This window comes from Amblyomma mixtum, chromosome 10, assembly GCF_055824585.1.
Source record: "Amblyomma mixtum isolate Tamu chromosome 10, ASM5582458v1, whole genome shotgun sequence".
Taxonomy (NCBI): Eukaryota; Metazoa; Arthropoda; class Arachnida; order Ixodida; family Ixodidae; genus Amblyomma; species Amblyomma mixtum.
Genome location: NC_143021.1, coordinates 56,813,412 through 56,833,108, shown reverse-complemented (window position 1 = coordinate 56,833,108; position 19,697 = coordinate 56,813,412). Strand labels below are relative to the sequence as shown.

Below are 19,697 nucleotides of genomic sequence, written 5' to 3'. Positions count from 1 at the left end.
GCAGCTTCAACAGCGTTTCGGCAGGCACGTGTTCGTTTTAATCGCTTTAGTTTTCGTTTTAGGTGTAAGACCTTACGCGTAATCCAGGGATTACTTTTGCGTGTTTTCTTTACTTTGTTGGGAATAAATTTTTTTAGATAATACGTGCAGATTTCTTTAAATTGATTCCATAGTGCAGAGACGTCATTTCCTTGAAGATCACTAAGGCATAGATCAAGGTAATCAAGTACGCTTTCGTCCCTGGCACGCGAAAAGTCTTTCACACAAACAAGCTTAGCATGGGGAGAGTTGTGGGGTTTTTGAATTCTACATGAAAAATACACCATACTGTGGTCAGAAAGGCCGTTTTCCACCGAGACGGAAAAATTTTCAATTGATCGGCTGACAAAAACAAGATCAAGTATAGATCAAGTATAGAGGCACAAGTGCCCTGGACACGCGTTGGGTTTGTAACCACCTGTTGAAGATTGTGTTGTAACATAATATCAAAAATGCCATGCGTGCCAAGGCTGGAACCCGAAACAGGACAATGCCAATCAACTCCCGGCAGGTTGAAATCTCCAAGAAGAAGAATGTTATCATGAGTGAATTTGGTCATGTGATCAGCCGAATCAGAGAAGAACCGCTGTGATGAATCAGGTGGTCGGTAAGCCGCAAATAGAAATAAAGACCGGCCCCAGCAGCATAGTTTTAACGAGACGCTCTCGTGATCATGAAGATGTGGTAACACAAAAGCTTGAATACTGTGCTTCACCAAGACAGCAACACCACCACCTCTTGATTGTCTATCACAGCGGTATACGCTATACGAAGGGGGGAAAACATCAGCATCATCTATTTCTTCTTTCAGCCAAGTTTCAGTCATTACTACAATATGTGGATTATAATCTAAGATTTTGGCTTCTAGTTGATCGCTTTTATTTACTATACTACGGGCATTAAGGTTCAGCAGGCGTAGGTTCTTATCGTTTCGCGGCTGGCGTCACTCCGTGCCTGAACTCCACTGACGACTGGACTGGCGACTGGACAGTTCAACTCTTGCACATGTGGCGTCGTCCCACGCATAAATTGTACTATCCATTTTCAATTTATCGTTTATCAGGGAGACCTTCTTTCCTTCTAGTTTTTCGTGCTTAGCACTAGCCCAAAGAAGCTTTCTTTTGCGGAGCGTCTCGCGTGAGTAATCGTTCTGAACCGATATGTCCGTTCCTTTAAGTTTGAATGCGTTTTTCATAATTTCCTGTTTTTCGTTCTAGTTCTGGAAGAATATTATGACCGGCCTTGGTTTTCCTGGTTTCCCAATCCTATGAATTCTTCCGATAGACTGGCAGGTGATGCTAAGCTTTTCAGGAAACTTATCGACAACTTTTTCTTTTAGTGCCGACACAGTTTCATCCGGGTCTTCAGATAACCCGAAAACCATCAAGTTTGCGCGCCTACTCTGGTCCTCCAAATCAGTGACTTTCGCTTGAAGTTTGTTTAGTGTCTCTTGAATGCTATCGATTCGTGCTACACTGTTTTCTAAGTCAGCGAACTTGGAGGTGAAATCAGACACAAGTTTTTCGAGATTTCCCTGCTGTGCTCGAAGGGCTGCAACATCATCTGTTAGCTTATTCTGGCCAGCCAGCAGTTGTTTTAGAAGATCTTTGGTACTGGGGTCCCCCGTATTTGGACAGGGATTTAACTCGACATCCCCGCACAAAATAAGCTTGCACGCGCTAAACACTTCACAAGCAATAGAAATGCACTGACGTGGGCACGGAAGAACCAAGAGACAGGCGCAATCACTCTTATAGTGCTATAATAATCACTGCCCTGCATGAAGCAGAGGAAGCGCATGTTAGGCCACATGCTAGTGCTTGGCCCGCCGTGCCCACTGAATTCGAAGGCTTGCAGATCCTCTTTTATAGGAGAGCTCGGTGACGTCACGCCGCTGGTAGACGGCGCTGAACTTGTGATGTCATGATGTTCAAGAAAGGAGCAACAGGGCGTTGCTGATACAGACGAAGCCGCCGAGCATGCATCAAACTTTGGTCCATCTTGCTGCGATGGCGTTCCAGCAAAGCCAACTACAAAAACTTGCATGAAGCAGAGGAAGCGCATGTTAGGCCACATGCTAGTGCTTGGCCCGCCGTGCCCACTGAACTCGAAGGCTTGCAGATCCTCTTTTATAGGAGAGCTCGGTGACGTCACGCCGGTAGACGGCGCTGAACTTGTGATGTCATGATGTTCAAGAAAGGAGCAACAGGGCGTTGCTGATAGAGACGAAGCCGCCGAGCATGCATCAAACTTTGGTCCATCTTGCTGCAATGGCGTTCCTGCAAAGCCAACTAGAAAAACCTGCATGAAGCAGAGGAAGCGCATGTTAGGCCACATGCTAGTGCTTGGCCCGCCGTGCCCAATGACTTTAGAATGACTTTATGGGTTTTTTCAACCCCCTATGTAATGCCCGTAAATGGCCCTCAGGGTACGTAAATAAAAAGAAGGGGCCTCTTTTGTGAGGTGTGCAATGCAAGCACAGTTGTCTTTTGAGCACTTTTCTTTTCCGGCTATTGACTAATTGGCAGCGCTGGTGCCAAAGTTGCAGAAGCTGTATGTCTCATCTGATGTTTCCGGGCTTCGTTGTACGCGTTCTCTGCCTGCTTCGTATGCCTTCCTGATGTTGTTGCTCAATTTCGCTATGGATTGTATGGGGCCATCTGTCGGGGGTGGATTTGCTTTGAACTTGGTCCAGTTTGTTATTCTGAGTACTCCTAGATTCCTCTTAATTGGTTGCAGATACTGACGTACTGATCATGCAGTGACCGCTATGGAGCGTTTTCTGAAGATTGAACCACGCACCTTCCTTGATGTTTTTGATCACTGTCAGAACGCGGCATGTGTCTCGAGTGACATCGTTTCCTTCTATTGTCGGATATATGTGGTTCGTGAGAAGCTCAACACCGAGCGCTTACATTGCGCTCATTATGCAGTCTCCTCTAAGAAAGTTCGGTTTGTATCCCCATTCCCTGTACGGTCGGTTGAAATCACCCACTATTACAAGTCGGTTCGCTTGCGTTAGAGTGCGGGCTCCTGTGATGATGTTTATGAAGTTGACTGTAATAGAATTGGTTGCTTGTTTATACCAACGATGAAGGTGCTCCTCTTTTCACTCCTGCTTGGTACGATCTCGATGACGAGATGTTCGATGTCTGGGTCCGGAAGAGTGTGTTCTACGGTTGTTACGTTATTTGCCACTAGTATTGCTCTTGTTGGCATCTGACGTTGTCGAACGGTATAGTAGCCATATAGGGTGGGTGCTTTGTCTATTCCTATTTCCTGTAGACATATGACGTTGGTGACGAACAAAGTGGAAATTGCATTGAAATTGGTTGCAGGTACCGCACACTGTATTTCCTGGGGCGCTTGAGAGGCAGTTCTGGCTGCGGAGCTCACTAGATAAAAGCAGTGCACCAATCGATAACAAAGCAGGCATCTTCGAACGAGAACGGCGTAGTTGCGTGGCCATGGAATCCCGATATGGGTCTGAAATGTCGACTAGGTGTAGCAGACATGCGTAGTTTTTTTTTTTTACGTGTCTCCTTATCCGTTTACCGTTTGGCTCTAAGCTACGAGTCCAAGGCTAAATAAACGAGCACCTCGAAGGAAGTGAGGTGTGAAGATTGAAGAACCGGTCATTACTGGCGGTACCGCCACATCTGCTGCGTGACTCCGTTCACGTAGAGCTTTGCTTCCACCTCCACAAACCAAGCGCTGGGGCTGTGCGGCCAGAATGGACGCAGCTTCAGATGCGAAGGGTCGTAGAGTTCGGATGGCTGCCAGCCATCTTGAGGTGCGTCCATGGTGAAGACGCGGAAACTGTCACCCATGGAGCGGCGGCGCATGCACTATGCACACTGACGATGCACACCTGATGTCGAGACCGGCGCAATGGTATCGGAACCAGGTGTGCATCTCATGTGGCAGCCGCATGCAGTCTAGCATTCTTCGGAACTTGAAGGGCGGATCAGTTAAATTTGTCCCCGGTAGTGCGCTGTTTCTGCGACAGTAATGTCAAACAGTGATGAAAACCGACTTCGCACAAACAGCTAACCGTCAAAAAGTTGGACGAACGCCATTGGCCAAAGACACCGGACACAAGTGTAGTTGGTTGTGTATTAACGGTCTGCTATCAGCTTTTCTGTATAAGATTTTTTAATCATGCGATGCTTTTAGCTCGCGTTTACGGCGCGCTGTGGGTTCCCTTCGTGCCAAAACAAAGGAGAACACGGAGGCGAACCAAAACGAACTTTGTCGAAGCTTTTATTCCGCCTTGTGCTACGTGCTGCGATGCCGCCGCAGCAGCGCACGCGTAAACAAAAGCGTCTTCATGGTCCCGTGTGGGTCGAAGCTATCGCGCGGAGCTAAGGATCCTAAGGAGCGCTGTCGTGGTGGCACTTGACAGGCTAGGCGACAGCGCTGCGTAGCTTGCCGTCATTACGTAAAGCGTGAACCATTGAACTCAGATCCGACTGCGCCATATATCAGCATGGCCAGTAACCAGCTCTAATTTCTTGTTCTAAGGTAGTAATTGCTCATTGGCATCCACCTGAGCGCAGCCATACGGCTACAAAGGAAAACTATACAGATTTAACTACGAAGTTTCTGATGGATTTTTACAGCTTTCCTTTGTAGCCGTATGGCTGCGCTCAGGTGGATGCCAGTGTTACTCTCGCCCTAACATAAGTTTGCCGTTTCGGTTAGCTCAATTCGTAGAGCGACTGCTCCGGCGAAGCGGTGGTCCCGAGTTTCTTTAACTACGAAGTTTCTGAGAAAGCTGTATAGATTTCCTTTGTAGCCGTATGGCTGCGCTCGGGTGAATGCCAAGGACAAATTAGTCCCTTATTACAAATTTATTTAACATTAGGGGATTCCCCTAAACATTTGACCCCATTTTTGTTCTTTTACGTGATGGTCGAAGGAGGTGGTGATGGCGGCGTCCAGCCAGCACGAGCTGGCACCATCCCCTCTTCTTCTACTTGTGCCGAGCGCTGGTCGCGAGGGTCATGATACATAAAAAGCGGCAAAGAAAGCCAGGCACGCTGACACTCGCGAAGAAAAGAAAAGAGACGCTCCTCAAGACTCGTGGGCGGCTATCATTATCTATGAGCCGTTCTAGAGCACGGTACGCCTTTCGTATAGTGGCGCGGCGGTTCCACCATTGACCTTTAGTTGACCTCTGTGTGACGTCATGTGTGACATCACGCCGAAGAGAAGGGCGACCGACTCGCGCCATCGCAAGCCGCGGCGGTGCCACCACCGGCGCCTAACTCCTGCGCTCTCCGCTAGGAGCGCAACAGGTGTTGTGACGTCACGCCGAAGAGAACGGCGACCGACTCGCGCCGTCGCAAGCCGCGGCGGTGCCGCCACCGGCGCCTAACGCCTGCGCTCTCCGCTAGGAGCGCGATTGTGGCGTTACGCTGAAGAGATTAGGCTCGACTCACGTCGCTAGAAAGCAGTAGCTGTGCCAACCACCAGCGGCTTAACATTGCTTCGCGATCTCGCGCCGTCTGTGTGCGACGGCGGTGCACATGAATGGTGGCCTGACTGGACTGGATTGGATTAGAATAGAATAGATTAGATTACATTAGATTACATTGGATTGGATTGGATTGGATTGTATAACAGATGCATCGCCACAAGTCTAACCACAAGCTGAACCATGGCGTAGGTACGGATTTGCTTTCGCAATTACCGGGCTTAACCAAGCTAAGCCACAGCGAAGTTTTTTAAAGTACTCAGCGTACTGATGTCAGTCACCTTCCTTCACCGATGCTGCAGCACCATTGTCAACGAAATTGCTTATCATGCAACTAAATCAACGGCATGCTAATTACTTTTGACATTAGTGTTCTCACAATAAAAATAAAACAATTACGACAGTGTTTCTACTATACATCATATGCGTCCTGCAAAATGTTACAAAAACAAAACAATTAATATAATTACTCAATCCTTCAACTTGTGCTCTAACAAGAGTCGCACAGCTCAAGCGAAGCACACCTTCCAGGGGTTGGCAGCTGTGTCGATAGGCCTAGCAGTCTCGTGCCCGATTGAACACATCACATTGCAAGGTGCTCGCTCGAGTGCATCATTTTCTCTTTGCTCACGATAAACATTGTACATGTCTAAATGGATATGTGCAGTGAAAACCCGCTACTAGCACCACCAATTAGTTGATTAAGTGAATATTCTGCACCATATATAGAATCACAAGTCCGCCCAACTAGTAACCAATACGTTCACTTAGTAAAACACGTTGCGGGGCTCGTTGAAAAAAAACGTGTTCAATAAACATAGTTGGAGTCAGCGCCCGTCCTTTCATGTCCTGTGTATTTGTCATAAAAGTTACCGCTGCTTAAATTTTAACGAAAGAAAATAGTAACCAATACAAGCAGGCAAACGCGGTGTTAGCATTGAAATCGGCACCAGTGCGAGGTGTGCCCATAGAAGCCCCTGCAAAATGTCGCAGCGGCCGGGCCCCTGTACAGGTGCACCATCTTGGGAGCCTTCTTGCGTAAATTAAGGTAAACTGACAACGACGCAAGCCGTCGTCGTTTCTTCCACAATGATACGAAGCCTGCCGACATGGTGTCTCTGGCAGCTTTCACTTGTGCCTTAGCGCGTAGTTGCATGATTCGATTAACCTTTTGCAAAACTGCATTTACGAATTTATTTATTTATTTCTAAATACTGTTAGCCCTTGCGGGCTGTTACAGGGTGGGAATGGTGTAGTCAGTGTGTAGAACTCAGTTCCAGTCCTTTTACAAAAGTTTCAAATGAACAAGTTTTGTTGAATAAGTGTCGGTCAAGTTTATTCCATTCAATAACTGTTTTATTTATTTTATTTATTTATTTATTTATTTATTTATTTATTTATTTATTTATTTATTTATTTAGTACATACTGCAGACCCTTTTCAGGGTCCAAGCAGGACAGGCATATATTCTTAAAACTCAAAAGATACAGAACACAATGAAAAGAAATATACATAAAAATGAGGAGACAAATATTGCAAACTATTACGATGTCATAACATGGTTCCAATCGGATATTGTCCGCGGAAAAAACGAATACTTAAAACAGTCAGTTTTCGCAAAATACGGTGTCAATGAGTGAATGTGATGATGTCGGGTATAACGTGTGGTTAAAGGGGATATGTACTGTGAAGGATCCAAAGCAAACTTATGGTTAAGTAAAGAATAAAGAAACTCAAGGCGATATTTTCCTCTTCGCGTTTCAAGTGTTTCAATATTGTTAGCCGCCACGAGGTCAGTGGGGGAGTCGGTGATTTTAAATTTGGAATAGATAAACCTAACAGCTTTTCTTTGAACCCTTTCTAATTTATATATGTTAAGTTTAGTGAATGGGTCCCAAACAACCGAAGCATACTCAAGCTTTGGCCTGATGTAAGTGTTATACGTTAGCAGTTTTACGTGAGAAGGTGAATTTCTTAGTTTTTGCCTCAGAAAACACAGCTTTTTAAATGCAGAGGAGCATATGTTATCTATATGTGAGTTCCAGGAAAGACTGCTTGTGATTGTTACACCTAGATATTTGTAGCTATTAACCTGCTTTAGTGTTGATGATCCGAGTGTATACACGTGGTTAATTGGGTTCTTTTTATGTGTTATTTGCATCGAAACTGTTTTTTCAGTGTTAAGAACCATGAAAAACTCGCTGCACCAATCAAGAACATTTCGAAGACACTGGTCAAGTTCGTTTTGATCGTTAGTACACGTAATTTGACGGAAAACGACACAATCATCAGCAAACAAGCGAATATGAGTTCCTGGAGTAACCACATTAACAATATCATTGATGTAAATCTGAAAAAGCAAGGGCCCCAAGACGCTTCCTTGGGGCACCCCAGAGGTGACTGGGAGACAACTGGAGCTGCACCCATCGACTGAAACAAATTGCACTCTATTCGTGAGGTAATCTTGAATCCACGATATTAAAATGACTGGAAGATTAAGAAACGAAAACTTACACATCAAATCTCGGCTTGTATGACATAACTTCGAAGGGATGGTTAGTACGCGATGACAGCCTTACGGGTGGACGCAAGAACAAGCTGGAATCCAGATTGAGCATGCTGTGATAAAGCTGATAAAAAAACTTTAGCCTAGCAATTTTTCTGCGAATAGCCAATGTAGGTAACTGTGCTCGTAAAAGAAGTTCTGATACGGACTGCGCTCTTTGGTAAGACGTAAATATAAACATTACTGCCATTGTTCGTCCTGTACTCTTCACTACAGAAGCCAGCGTAGTAAGCTCTCACTTAACGGAAAGAAGTGATGACTGCTCCATGAGTACATATTCCGAGAGCATTGTGTGGTATACTTCCCTCCTCTAAGCCATGGTAAGCTCTCACTTAACGCAAAGAAGTGATGACTGCTCCAGGACTACACATTCAGGGAGCATTCTGTAGCACACTTCCCTCCTCTAAGCCAGCAGGGATGCCGTTCAGGCAGCGCGAGTGTAAAGCACCAGCAGCGAGTCTCACCCGATGTTGGCCTTGGTCAGGCACTCGTGCGAGGTGCGGAAGCCTTCGTCCAGTTCGTGCATCAGCTCCACGTCCGTCGGCTGAAACAGCGAAGTCACCGGCCGAGCCTGCGGGCCCGTGACGTCATCCTTTAGGGCGGCATTAGAAAAAGGCTAAGAGAAAACTTCACAAGCATTTGTTGGGTCGACTGGAGAAAGCGACCGGCTGTGACTGCATCTCATATGAACCAGCCGCGGCATCAAAACCCGGTAAACAACGCCGAAGTGGTTTGAAGGAGTGCAAATTGAGTTCCGTTGAATACAAGGCTAAGAAGAAAAAGAAAGCTGCAAAAAGCGCTTAAAACGACGAGATTGTTTGGAAGCAAACCTGTGGACTGAAATTGTGTTCATTTTATATATATATTGTTCCATACAAGCGTGAAAGTAACAGTGTTGTCAAATCAACACTTACTATTTTGAAAGAAAGTAGCAGAAATTTTTATAAAAGAGAAGACTCGGACGCAAACTGATTTGAACAAACCAGGTCAAAGACTTTGGTTTGGTTCATGGCGTTTAACGTCCCAAAGCGACTCCGGCTATGAGGGACTCCGTAGTGCAGGGCTCCGGAAAACTTCATCGACCTGGGCTTCTTGAACGTGCACTTACATCACAGAGTACACGGGCCTCTAGAATTTCGCCTCCATCGAAATTCGACCGCCGCGGCCGGGATCGAATTCTCGTCTCTCCGGTCAGCAGCCGAGTGCCATAACCGCTGAGCCACCGCGGTGGCTCGATATATAAAGGTACCTCGTCACTAAACGAAACGCACAACATGCCACCACTCGCACTGCGCAGAAAATTCGGTAGATTTTGCTTTGTTTTGGTGCACTGTATCACAGTAGCTCATTATTTGCTTGGTCGCATATTCAACCCCCAACTGATAACTGGCATCGCACAGATCGTACTTACAAACTTAACCCTATTTTTGCAATAATTCACCATTAACCTTTTCCTCAAAATGTTGGAATGAGTTTTCCCTCAGAAAAGTCATAATAAGACAGCCTCCGTCATTTAATTCTGCATTACTAATTTCTCTGGTATCCTCGCGGCTCCAGTAATGAAATTTGCATTTTCAGATGACTTATTTGCAAATGCTTCCTTCTTTCCATTGTGCATCTTTGAAGGAATGCTTGTCTTCTGTTATGATATGCCTGGACTTGTACCTGAGTGCAGCTTACCCTTTACTATTGGCTGTTTGTTTGTGAAAAAAAAAGGTTTTCTGGCTGGCTTATGTCTCCTATCCAATGCCCTCAACAGGTTTTTTGGGTATTTGAACAGATATGCAATAAATGAAACGACAAGAGCGGCTAGCTCTGCGTCTATTTTCATAACTGCTTACGCTTGCGAAGGGATTAGCGCCAGCAACGGTTTCCAGTCTGCAGGTGCCCCGGAAAAGCAGGCTCCGTTGCAGGTTCGGAGGCTGCGTATCTACTCTGTGAATAAAATTTCACTTCTAGCAATATCTTCCCTGTACGCACGTCGCGCCCCCATTTCAAACGAACCGATGGGAAGCTCATTGGGTTCATGAGAACGGCCGCGACGTCCATTGGCTCGTCTTTGACGTCGTAGCTGCAGGATCGCAGTTCGCGAAGAACGATACCGAACGCTGCGCGTTCATCGTAGCCTACAAGCCAGGCCTCAGCAGAACCACCGCCGCTGCTGCACCGTGCCAGGAACACAGGGTGCTTTGTGGCGTCTCTAGGCCGTGGCCAACCAACGATGATGCTGGTAGCCAATGAAAATCTGCCACCAGACTATCTGTTCCTATTTGGCCACAAAGGACATAAGCATCGAGGGTGCACAGACGGCAGCTTCTCCCTGAAGCACCCCCGACGTGAGTGTACGTACCTGGAGCACGAAGAGTGTGCCATCACCGAAAGCCCACTCGATGTCCCGTGCACTGCCAAATGCCCTCTCCATCTGCAAAGCACGCGACAGTTCGCTTCACGCAAGGGCCACACGGCGTATCGCGCTGGCGAGCATCCAGTATTGCTTCCTTCACAGTGACCGACTTGTCCGAGCTAAAAAGCGTTGACGTTAATCTCCTGCCTTCCCTCTTTTCAATTCAAGTATCGCGCGGCAGTGGCCTGCAGTCATGCGCCCAGAATCGTGTGCATCCTCGAACAAGGAAGCAGCGCTCTTCGCGTGTGCCATCTTCTGCAGCAATTGTGCTCCGCTGCTTCGCAAAGGCAGCAGCCGGCTGCCTGGAGTACGACGGAGGGCATCTCTGTCTGATCTTTCCGACAGTAGCGTCCTCGACGCTTGCCGCGAGGCAGCGCTCGCGCCAGTAGACATTTTTTGTTTTTGTTTGTGGTTATCAAGGGATGCGGAGGAAGCAGTAGGCATCGCTACAAAATTAGGTCTCACCGCTATACAGTAGAGGGTGCGTAGCCCTCGCTCTTGAGCGGCACTTTGGACTAAATCATTTCAATGGGACAGGAAAGAATTTATGACGCTCCGTGTTCTCTGTATATTTCCAACAGCTTGAATTTGTCATACTCAAGGCGAAATCAGTTCTTATTGTTTTTTAAAAAGCACTCTTGCGTTCAAGGATGGCGCCTGACACAAACAGTGCCCTGCTAACAGAAATAGTTCGTGCATCGTTTCTCTGTGCTCGCTCGCGCTTAACCGTTCTTCCTGCACCCTTATCGTTTCTACAGAAGCGTTTGGCCTCAGCCGAACTCGAAAGACCAGAGACGGGGCCACAGTAGCAAGTGTTCCTTTCTTACAGACTAGGATCCAGTATTGGCGAGATCGTGTCTCCCTGCCCGACATTTTTCCTTATTGGAATGCTCTCAGGCAGGAAGACAGGATCTCGCCAATGCTATTCACCGCCTGTTTCCAGAAGGTATTCCGGGGCTTGAAATGCAAATAGTTGGAGATAACAGTTAATGGAGAATGCCTAATTAATTTACGATTCGCTGATGGCATTGCCTTGCTAACTCAGGAATATGGACATGAACTGCAAAGGATGATCAATGAGTTAGACAGGCAGAGCATAAAGGTGGGGCTAAAAATTAACATGCAGAAAGCCAAAGCAATGATCAACAGACTAGCAAGAGAACAGCAGTTCGTAATTCGTAGCGAGGTTCTGGAAGTAGTAAGAGAATATGTCCACTTATGGCAGGTAGTGACCACTGATCTGGATCATGAAAGCGAAATAACTAGATGGATAAGAATGGAGTGGAGCGCATATGGCAGGTTCTCTCAGATAGTTTGTATATATCCCTCAAGAGAAAAGTCTACAACAGCTGTATCTTATCGGTACTCACCTATGGGGTAGAAACATGGAGGCTAACAAGGAGGGTTCAGCTTAAGTTAAGGGCAACGCAGCGAGCTATGGAAAGAAAAATGGAAAGTGTATCGTTAAGATATCGAAAGCGGGCTGAGTGGGTGTGGGAACAAACGCAGGTTGATGCCATCCTAGTCGAAATCAAGAGGAAGAAATGGGCTTGGGCAGGGCATGTAATGCGAAGGCAAGACAACCTCTGGTCCTTAAGGGCAACGGAGTGAATTCCAAGAAAAGGCAAACGTAGCAGGGGGCGGTAGAAAGTTTGGTTTGGTTTGGTTTATGGGGTTTAACGTCCCAAAGCGACTGAGGCTATGAGAGACGCCGTAGTGGAGGGCTCCGGAAATTTCGACCTTCTGGGGTTCTTTAACGTGCACTGACATCGCACAGCACACGGGCCTCTAGAATTTCGCCTTCATGGAAATTCAGCCGCCGCGGCCGGGATCGAAGCCTCGTCTTTCGGGCCAGCAGCCGAGCGCCGTAACCACTGAGCCACCGCGGCGGGATGGCAGAAAGTTAGGTGGGCAGATAAGATTAAGGAGCTTGCAGGGATACGGTGCCCGCAACTGGCAAAGAAGAGGGTTCATCGGAGAGGCCTTTACCCTACAGGGACGTAGTCAGGCTGATGATGATGATGACGATCCAGTAAAGCGCTTATACTGCTCCGGCGGCGGTTTTAGCATCTTCCTCTATATGCGGTGTCCATGTTTCGGCGCTGCTGTCACGTCGCGCTTTTTTCTTTACTCCACGGCACAACTCTTGGAGCAAAAGTCGCGGCAAGCTACATTCCACAGGGCTTCTCCTCACTTTTCTACTCAGGCTGCGCACCCACGCGTGCAGCATGTTATGAGCTTTTAACGGGAATCCTTTGCGAGTGCTTCCTTCGGACCGTCCGCTGTTGCCGTTTGGCGGCTGATGCCACAAACGTCAGTACAAGTGACAGCGCAGCACTGCTCACCTGCACGGCGAGCCTTCCCAGACGCCGGATCTGCTCCTGTGAGAGACAGCAGCCGGCGGTGGGCTCCTCCCGCCGCAGCTCCGTACCTCCGCCGCCTGCGCAGGGGAAAAGGTTCCCGTAAGTAATTGGCACTGCCAGGAAGAAACTCCCTTTACTCGACCGGCCTGGTCTACTCGGTCTACTCGACTCGGTCCGGCCTGTTTTCCGGTCTAACCGGTCTACTCGACCGGCTACTCGACGTCCACGTTAGGAAAATGAGGAGTGAGTTTCCGTCTATATTGTGTTCATGTTTTCTTGGCTCAACGCTTTTTCAATGCTAATTAAACAGCCTTTGAGTTTATTCAACAAGACCCAATGAAGTTTCCGTTCAGTATTTCGCCATGAAGTATTCGTTGAGTACATGTTGTTGAGATACAGTTGTGAAGAGGATGATATAGCCAAGCTGATCTTAAGTAAAGTAGGCCTAATCTAGATGCTCCTAATGTAGCAGTTTCTTAAAAAAAGAACAATGTATTAACAATCTGAAACCCCTTTAACAGTAACGCAGTAAATACCATATTCCACGAGATCAATCATAATGAGAGAGAATTTTTTCGAAAGTACCTCCCGAAAGAACACGAATACAGCACAAGCTAGAATCCTTGAACAAGGAAAAAATACTAACAAATTACGCCTTGTAACAACGATCATTTTTATAATAGATTTATTAAATTGCCAACCCAGCGTTATGATCTCAGAAAACCAATCATCTTCGTTAGCAGTCTTCAAAAAAGTTGAATTCGTCCTTGTTGTAACTTTTGAAGGAACTTGACCTCTTAAATCATCTCCAGTTGTTTCGAATGCCTGCATTATATTTCACCCTCCAATCCCGATCTGTTCTCATCATTATAGTTTTTATCCGCTCTTCGGCCCATGTAAGCTATTCATTTTTAAGGCGAAAGCCTTTAATGTCTCATCGTTGTAAGCAGCAGTTGTCGGCAGAGAATGTCACGCTTTTCAGTTGGTCGAAACGGTCGTGACGTCACAGTGCGCCAATTTCAAACGGGGCCAATTGTACTTTGGCTAGTAACCATGCAACCAATTGAAGGGACCATATAGTGATGCTCCAAGTAAGTGGGACTGAGCTTAGTTAATTGCTTAATTACCCAATTAGCCTAATTAACTTCTCTAGTCAGGCCATATAAATAAATAAAACCAAGTAAGAAATTGGTCGAGCTCGGGAATCGAACCCCGGTCTTCGGAGTGCGAGGCGAGCATGCTATCCACTCCACCATGCCAGCTCGATGGTTTGGAATGAACAAAGGCACGTCTAGTGAATACGGTGTCTTCGCTCACTGCCATCCTCCTCCCTTCCCTTCCGGCGAGGTTTAGGTGTCCACCGAGATATGAGAGAGAAATACATTTCCTTTCCTCAAAAACCAATTTACCGACGAGAGAGGCGTAGAACCGAATGGGCGATGGCGTTCTATGGACTCCCTGGCAGCGCTGCAAGACGCTCTCGCGTTCCACTCTTAGAGGCGAAGCTTAACATCTTAACCACACATCAGTGACCACACTTTAGGTCAAAAAAGTGCACCCCCCCCCCCCTGAATTTTGACGGGTGTCCACCGAGATATGTGAGACAGTTACTGCGTAATTGTCTTTCCTCAAATACAATTTTCATTTTCTTCATTACGGGCCATCTTCGTCTTTCTTCTTTCACTCCCACTTCCTCCGTTCCTCTACGGTGCGGTTCAGGTGTCGACCGAGATGACAGAGATTTACTGCGCCATTTCCTTTCCTCAAAAACCGTTGCGTTGAAACGGCAAGGCATCGCGCCGAACGGGTGGTGGCGTTTCCGTGGACTCCCTGGCAGCGCTACAAAACGCTGTCGCGTTCCACTCCTAAAGGCGAAGCTTAAGCTTAAGCTTAATTAGCAGTTAATTAGTATTCAGACATTTATCAGTAATTAACCATTAATTAGTGATTTGTCATCACTTAGTAATTAGTACTCAATTACATGTGACGCCACCAGTGCCACAGAAGCACTGAAAGTGGTGCGGAAAACGCTTTCGCCTCTACGCACTTTAGACAGTCAAAGTGCCCCCTGAATTTTTTCCCTTCTTGGTGGGAATAGCCGAAATAACAAAACGCAGACACAGAAAGGAACACAAAGAACGTAGACGAAGCTGACTGTCAACTAAAATTTTATTGGAAAACCCGCGCTTTTTGTTTCCTTGTCAAAAAGATCTTGCTTTTATCTCCCGTGGGGTTCGTTCAAGAAGGAAATTTCTTTTCTTGATAGAGAGATTGATGGTGTACTAACGCACCGCTGTCCTGTTTCCCGTATCGCCAATGCCTCAAGGATCTCACGTGTCACTTGGTCTGCATACCTTTTCATTTTCGTGACTTGAACTTCATGCAACTTGGGCTCACACTTGCGCACCTTTTTGCCTTTTTTGTTTTCTTTACAATCTCTGCAATGCAGGGCTAGATTGCTGCTTGGGGCACCTGATAGCGATGATGCATGTTCCCTTATCCTATCATTAAGGCACCTTCCCGTCTGCCCTATATATTGTTTGCCACATGCCAGAGGGATATTATAAACCACACCTTTAGCACACTCGCTGAATCTTGTTCGGTGTGCGATCTGGCATTGCTGCTTCTTTTGCCTGTTGACTCGAGCACACATGCTAATTGCCTTGTTCGGTGCAGAGCAAACAACCCGGACCCCATGCCTCTTGCCAATCTTCATGAGGTTGTGCGTCATTCCATGAACATACGGAACCACTGCTAATTTCTCCCTTTCATTGCTTTCTTCAGGTCCACCTTTTCTTCCTTGCACTCCTTTCACTTTCCGCAGCAAGCTTTCAGCTACGCTGCTGAGCATCAGAACGGGGTAGGCCGCATTTCTTAGTCTATCAATCTGCCCCCGAAAACTTGTCTCCATCTGATGCTCACACGATTTCTTCAGAGCTGACAAGAGTGTGGCACTCGATATTGCCCTTTTCACGATCTTTGAATGGCTTGACGAAAAAGGGAAGCACTGTTTCTTCGCCCTAGGCTCGTACCTCCATCATAAGTGTCCGGGTTGGAATTCAAGGCGTAAGTCCAGGAATTGCAGCGAATCCTTGGCTGGAAGCTCGTGGGTGAATTTCAACTCTAAGCAGGTATAGCGAAAGGTCTCCAATACGCTATCCTTGAGCCGCTCAAAGCCTGTTGAATTCTCTGTTCTGCACAGAACCAAGAAATCATCACATAACGAAAAATCCGTGTGATGCGATTTTCTTTCACAGATTCTTGTATTCTCTTGTCGCATGCAGCCAGGTACAGTTCACTGAGTAGTGGTGCTTACCTTAGAGCCGATGCTGACCCCTCATTTTTAGATGAACAAGGAATCCTCATGAGCGACAATCGTAGAGCCAAGATAGGCGCGCAGCAGCTCTAGGAACCCTTCCACCGACACTCCGGCTGAGTTTTGAAATGAAACGACTCTGAACGAAACTGAAGGAAGCTAAAAGAAGAGTCAAGGTGCTTCTTAAGCAGAATAATATGAGCCGATTGTATACCAAGGTAGAATCTACCAAGATTTGCACCTTGTATGTGTTTTTCAACGCAAAAACACAGAAAATCGGTACCCCCTTCCGCGCCATCGTTTCAGAAGCAGACACGTGGCAGAAGTTGGTGTCAGAGCACCTGTTCAGGCAACTTTCCCTGTTGAAGATAGAAGATCCTTTCAGAATCTGGAAGTCGGAAGAAGTAGCGTCTGAGATAAAAGGGTTAAAAACGACCAAAATGTACGGGTCCTCCATCGCCATCGAAGAAATGTATTATTCACTTCCGCGCAAGAAACTGATGACCATACTTAAAGAAACCATTGAAGAGCAGGGAGTCGTTTCATTTCAAAACTCGGCTGGAGTGTCGGTGGAAGGGTTCCTAGAGCTGCTGCGCGCCTATCTTGGCTCTACGATCGTCGCTCATGAGGATGCCTTGTTCATCCAAAAAAAAGGGGTCAGCATCGGCTTTAATGCAGCACCACTACTCAGTGACCTGTACCTGGCTGCATGCGACAATAGAATACAAGAATCTGTGAAAGAAAATCGCATCACACGGATTTTTCGTTATGTGGATGATTTCTTGGTTCTGTGCAGAACAGAGAATTCAACAGGCTTTGAGCGACTGAAGGAGCGACTGGAGACCTTTCGCAATACCTGCCCAGAGTTGAAATTCACCCACGAGCTTCCAGCCAAGGATTCGCTGCAATTCCTGGACCTACGCCTTGAATTCCAACCCGGACACTTCTGTTCGAGGTACGAGCCTAGGGCGAAGAAACAGTTCCTCCCTTTTTCGTCAAGCCATTCAAAGACCGTGAAAAGGGCAATATTGTTACGTGGCAGCCAGCCGAAGAATGAGACGGTGAACCATGAGCAAGAGATGATTTAATGGCCGCTGGCCTAGCGCGAGCGCTCCGTCCCGCGCCACTGCCAGCTTCGTCTTCGTCGCACTACCCGGGGCCTCCGAGCGATCGTCCCGATCGGTGACGAACAGACGCCGGAATGCCGATGGTCTTGAGTGGGCGGGTTGAACAGTATGTAGAAGATGGTGCAGTGCTGGCCGCCACGATGGGAAAGATGAGAATGAGTCCCGGTCCACGAAGCAGAAGGGTGCCAGGAGCTGACGGCCGAGGTCCTGGTACGCACCGGACGGCAGGGGCAGGGGGACGGTGTCTGCACGTTTGGGTCTTGGGTCGGTGGGGTCTTGGGTCCGTCGGGTCTTGGGTCGTCGTGTCGTGTGGTCTGGCCGGGGGACGGGGCTGGGGTGAGCGTCGAGTTCGGTTCAGGTCGGGCGGGCTGGGGCACGGCCGTGCGGCGCTAACCAGGTACTCACGGCCGACGTCCACGGCAGGCCCAAGACGCCGAAGCTCCGTGACCAGGATGGCGATGAAGGGACACCGCACCTCACACCAAATGTTACGTGGCGGCCAGCCGAAGAATGAGACGTGGAGAACTATGAGCAAGAGATGATTTAATGGCCGCTGGCCTAGCGCGAGCGCTCCGTCCCGCGCCACTGCCAGCTTCGTCTTCGTCACAATATCGAGTGCCGCTCTCTTGTCAGCTCTGAAGAAATCGTGTGAGCATCAGATGGAGACAACTTTTCGGCGGCAGATTGATAGAATAAGAAATGCGGACTACCCCGTTCCTATGCTCAGCAGCGTAGCTGAAAGCTTGCTGCGGAAATGGAAAGGAGTGCAAGAAAGAAAAGGTGGGCCTGAAGAAGGCAATGAAAGGTAGAAATTAGCTGTGGTTCCGTATGTTCATGGAATGACCCACAACGTCATGAAGATTGGGAAGAGGCACAGGGTCTGGGTTATTTGCTCTGCACCGAACAAGGTAATTAGCATGTGTGCTCGAGTCAACAGGCAAAAGAAGCAGCAATGCCAGATCGCACACCGAACAAGATTCAGCGAGTGTGCTAAAGGTGTGGTTTATAATATCCCTCTGGCATGTGGCAAACAATATATAGGGCAGACGGGAAGGTGCCTTAATGATAGGATAAGAGAACATGCATCATCGCTATCAGGTGCCTCAAGCAGCAATCTAGCCCTGCATTGCAGAGATTGTAAAGAAAACAAAAAAGGTAAAAAAGTGCGCAAGTGTGAGCCCAAGTTGCATGAAGTTCAAGTCATGGAAAGGTATGCAGACCAAGTGACACGTGAAATCCTTGAGGCATTGGCGATACGGGAAACAGGACAGCGGTGCGTTAGTACACCATCAATTTCTCTATCAAGAAAAGAAATTTCCTTCTTGAACGAACCCCACTGGAGATAAAAGCAAGATCTTTTTGACAAGGAAACAAAAAGCGCGGGTTTTCCAATAAAATTTTAGTTGACAGTCAGCTTCGTCTACGTTCTGTGTGTTCCTTTCTGTGTCTGCGTTTTGGTATTTCGGCTGTTCCCACCAAGAAGTATGAACCAACTAGCTCAGTTTTCTACTCATTTTTTCCCCTCATCGTATGCTGAGGTGTTGTGTATATTGAGAGACTGACAGTCGTCTGGCACCAGTGCGTTTTTCTCAGCCTCTTAGAGGCTTGTACTTTTGTGCCTTATCTACATGAAAAAAATATTCAGTTCAATTCTTGCCATGTAATTTTCATTTTGGGTGGAAAAAACAGCGCGAAAAGGACGGAAGACAAAGATGAAGGAAACCACACGGACGAGCGCTGACTCACAACTATTTTTTATTCAGAAAAAACAGACATTTATAGTTAAAAAGTCACATGACCTGACATCACTCGCGCACATGCCCAGACTAACAACAGTCTAAGAACTACATCATGTGTCAAGATTAAAACCTTACAACGCGATTTTTAGAACACTGTGATTAACCGAAAAAACACGATACAGCCAGAAAAAAACACACAAAGCCACTAAAAAAACACAAAGCATAAAACACGTGTTGTCAAGAAATGCGACCTCTTTATCGACCATCAATAAGGAAGGCTGACTGACGCATTCACCCCGTCTTTTCCGAATATGATATGCCTCAATGAGCTCCCTTGTCGTCTTATCTCTATGGCGGAATAAAATACGTGTGTGCGCGACTAAAGGTCTGCATACTTTTTTATTTTCAAGCTTGCAAGCTTTGCAGTGCTCTTTTAGATGCGAATAGTTTGAATCTGATAGTGAACGAAGATGCTCCCTAAGTCGAATATTTATACATCGGCCGGTCTGTCCTATATATACTCTTTTACATGAAAGAGGAAGTTCATACACAACTGAACATGCGCACTCTACACACCTTGATCTATGGGAAACCAAACAACGAAATGGGCTAATGCTTGATATATTGTCATGGCGGTTCCCTATCATGCGACAAAGCCCCCCCA

The 19,697-nt window shown here is 47.1% G+C and overlaps 1 protein-coding gene across 6 annotated transcripts in view; it reads right to left on the bottom strand.

The window, feature by feature from the left end:
- LOC149325860 (uncharacterized) overlaps positions 1-19,697 on the bottom strand; it is a 292,578-nt gene that overhangs the window by 86,098 nt on the left and 186,783 nt on the right. For all 6 annotated transcript variants that reach the window (XM_089563537.1, XM_089563535.1, XM_089563539.1 and 3 more), the window contains 3 exons: positions 12,834-12,928; positions 10,435-10,506; positions 8,549-8,655 (listed from right to left, as the gene is read on the bottom strand). In XM_089563537.1, coding sequence (XP_089419663.1) covers positions 8,549-8,655; positions 10,435-10,506; positions 12,834-12,928 — 274 coding nt within the window. The remainder of the gene's footprint in view (positions 1-8,548; positions 8,656-10,434; positions 10,507-12,833; positions 12,929-19,697) is intronic.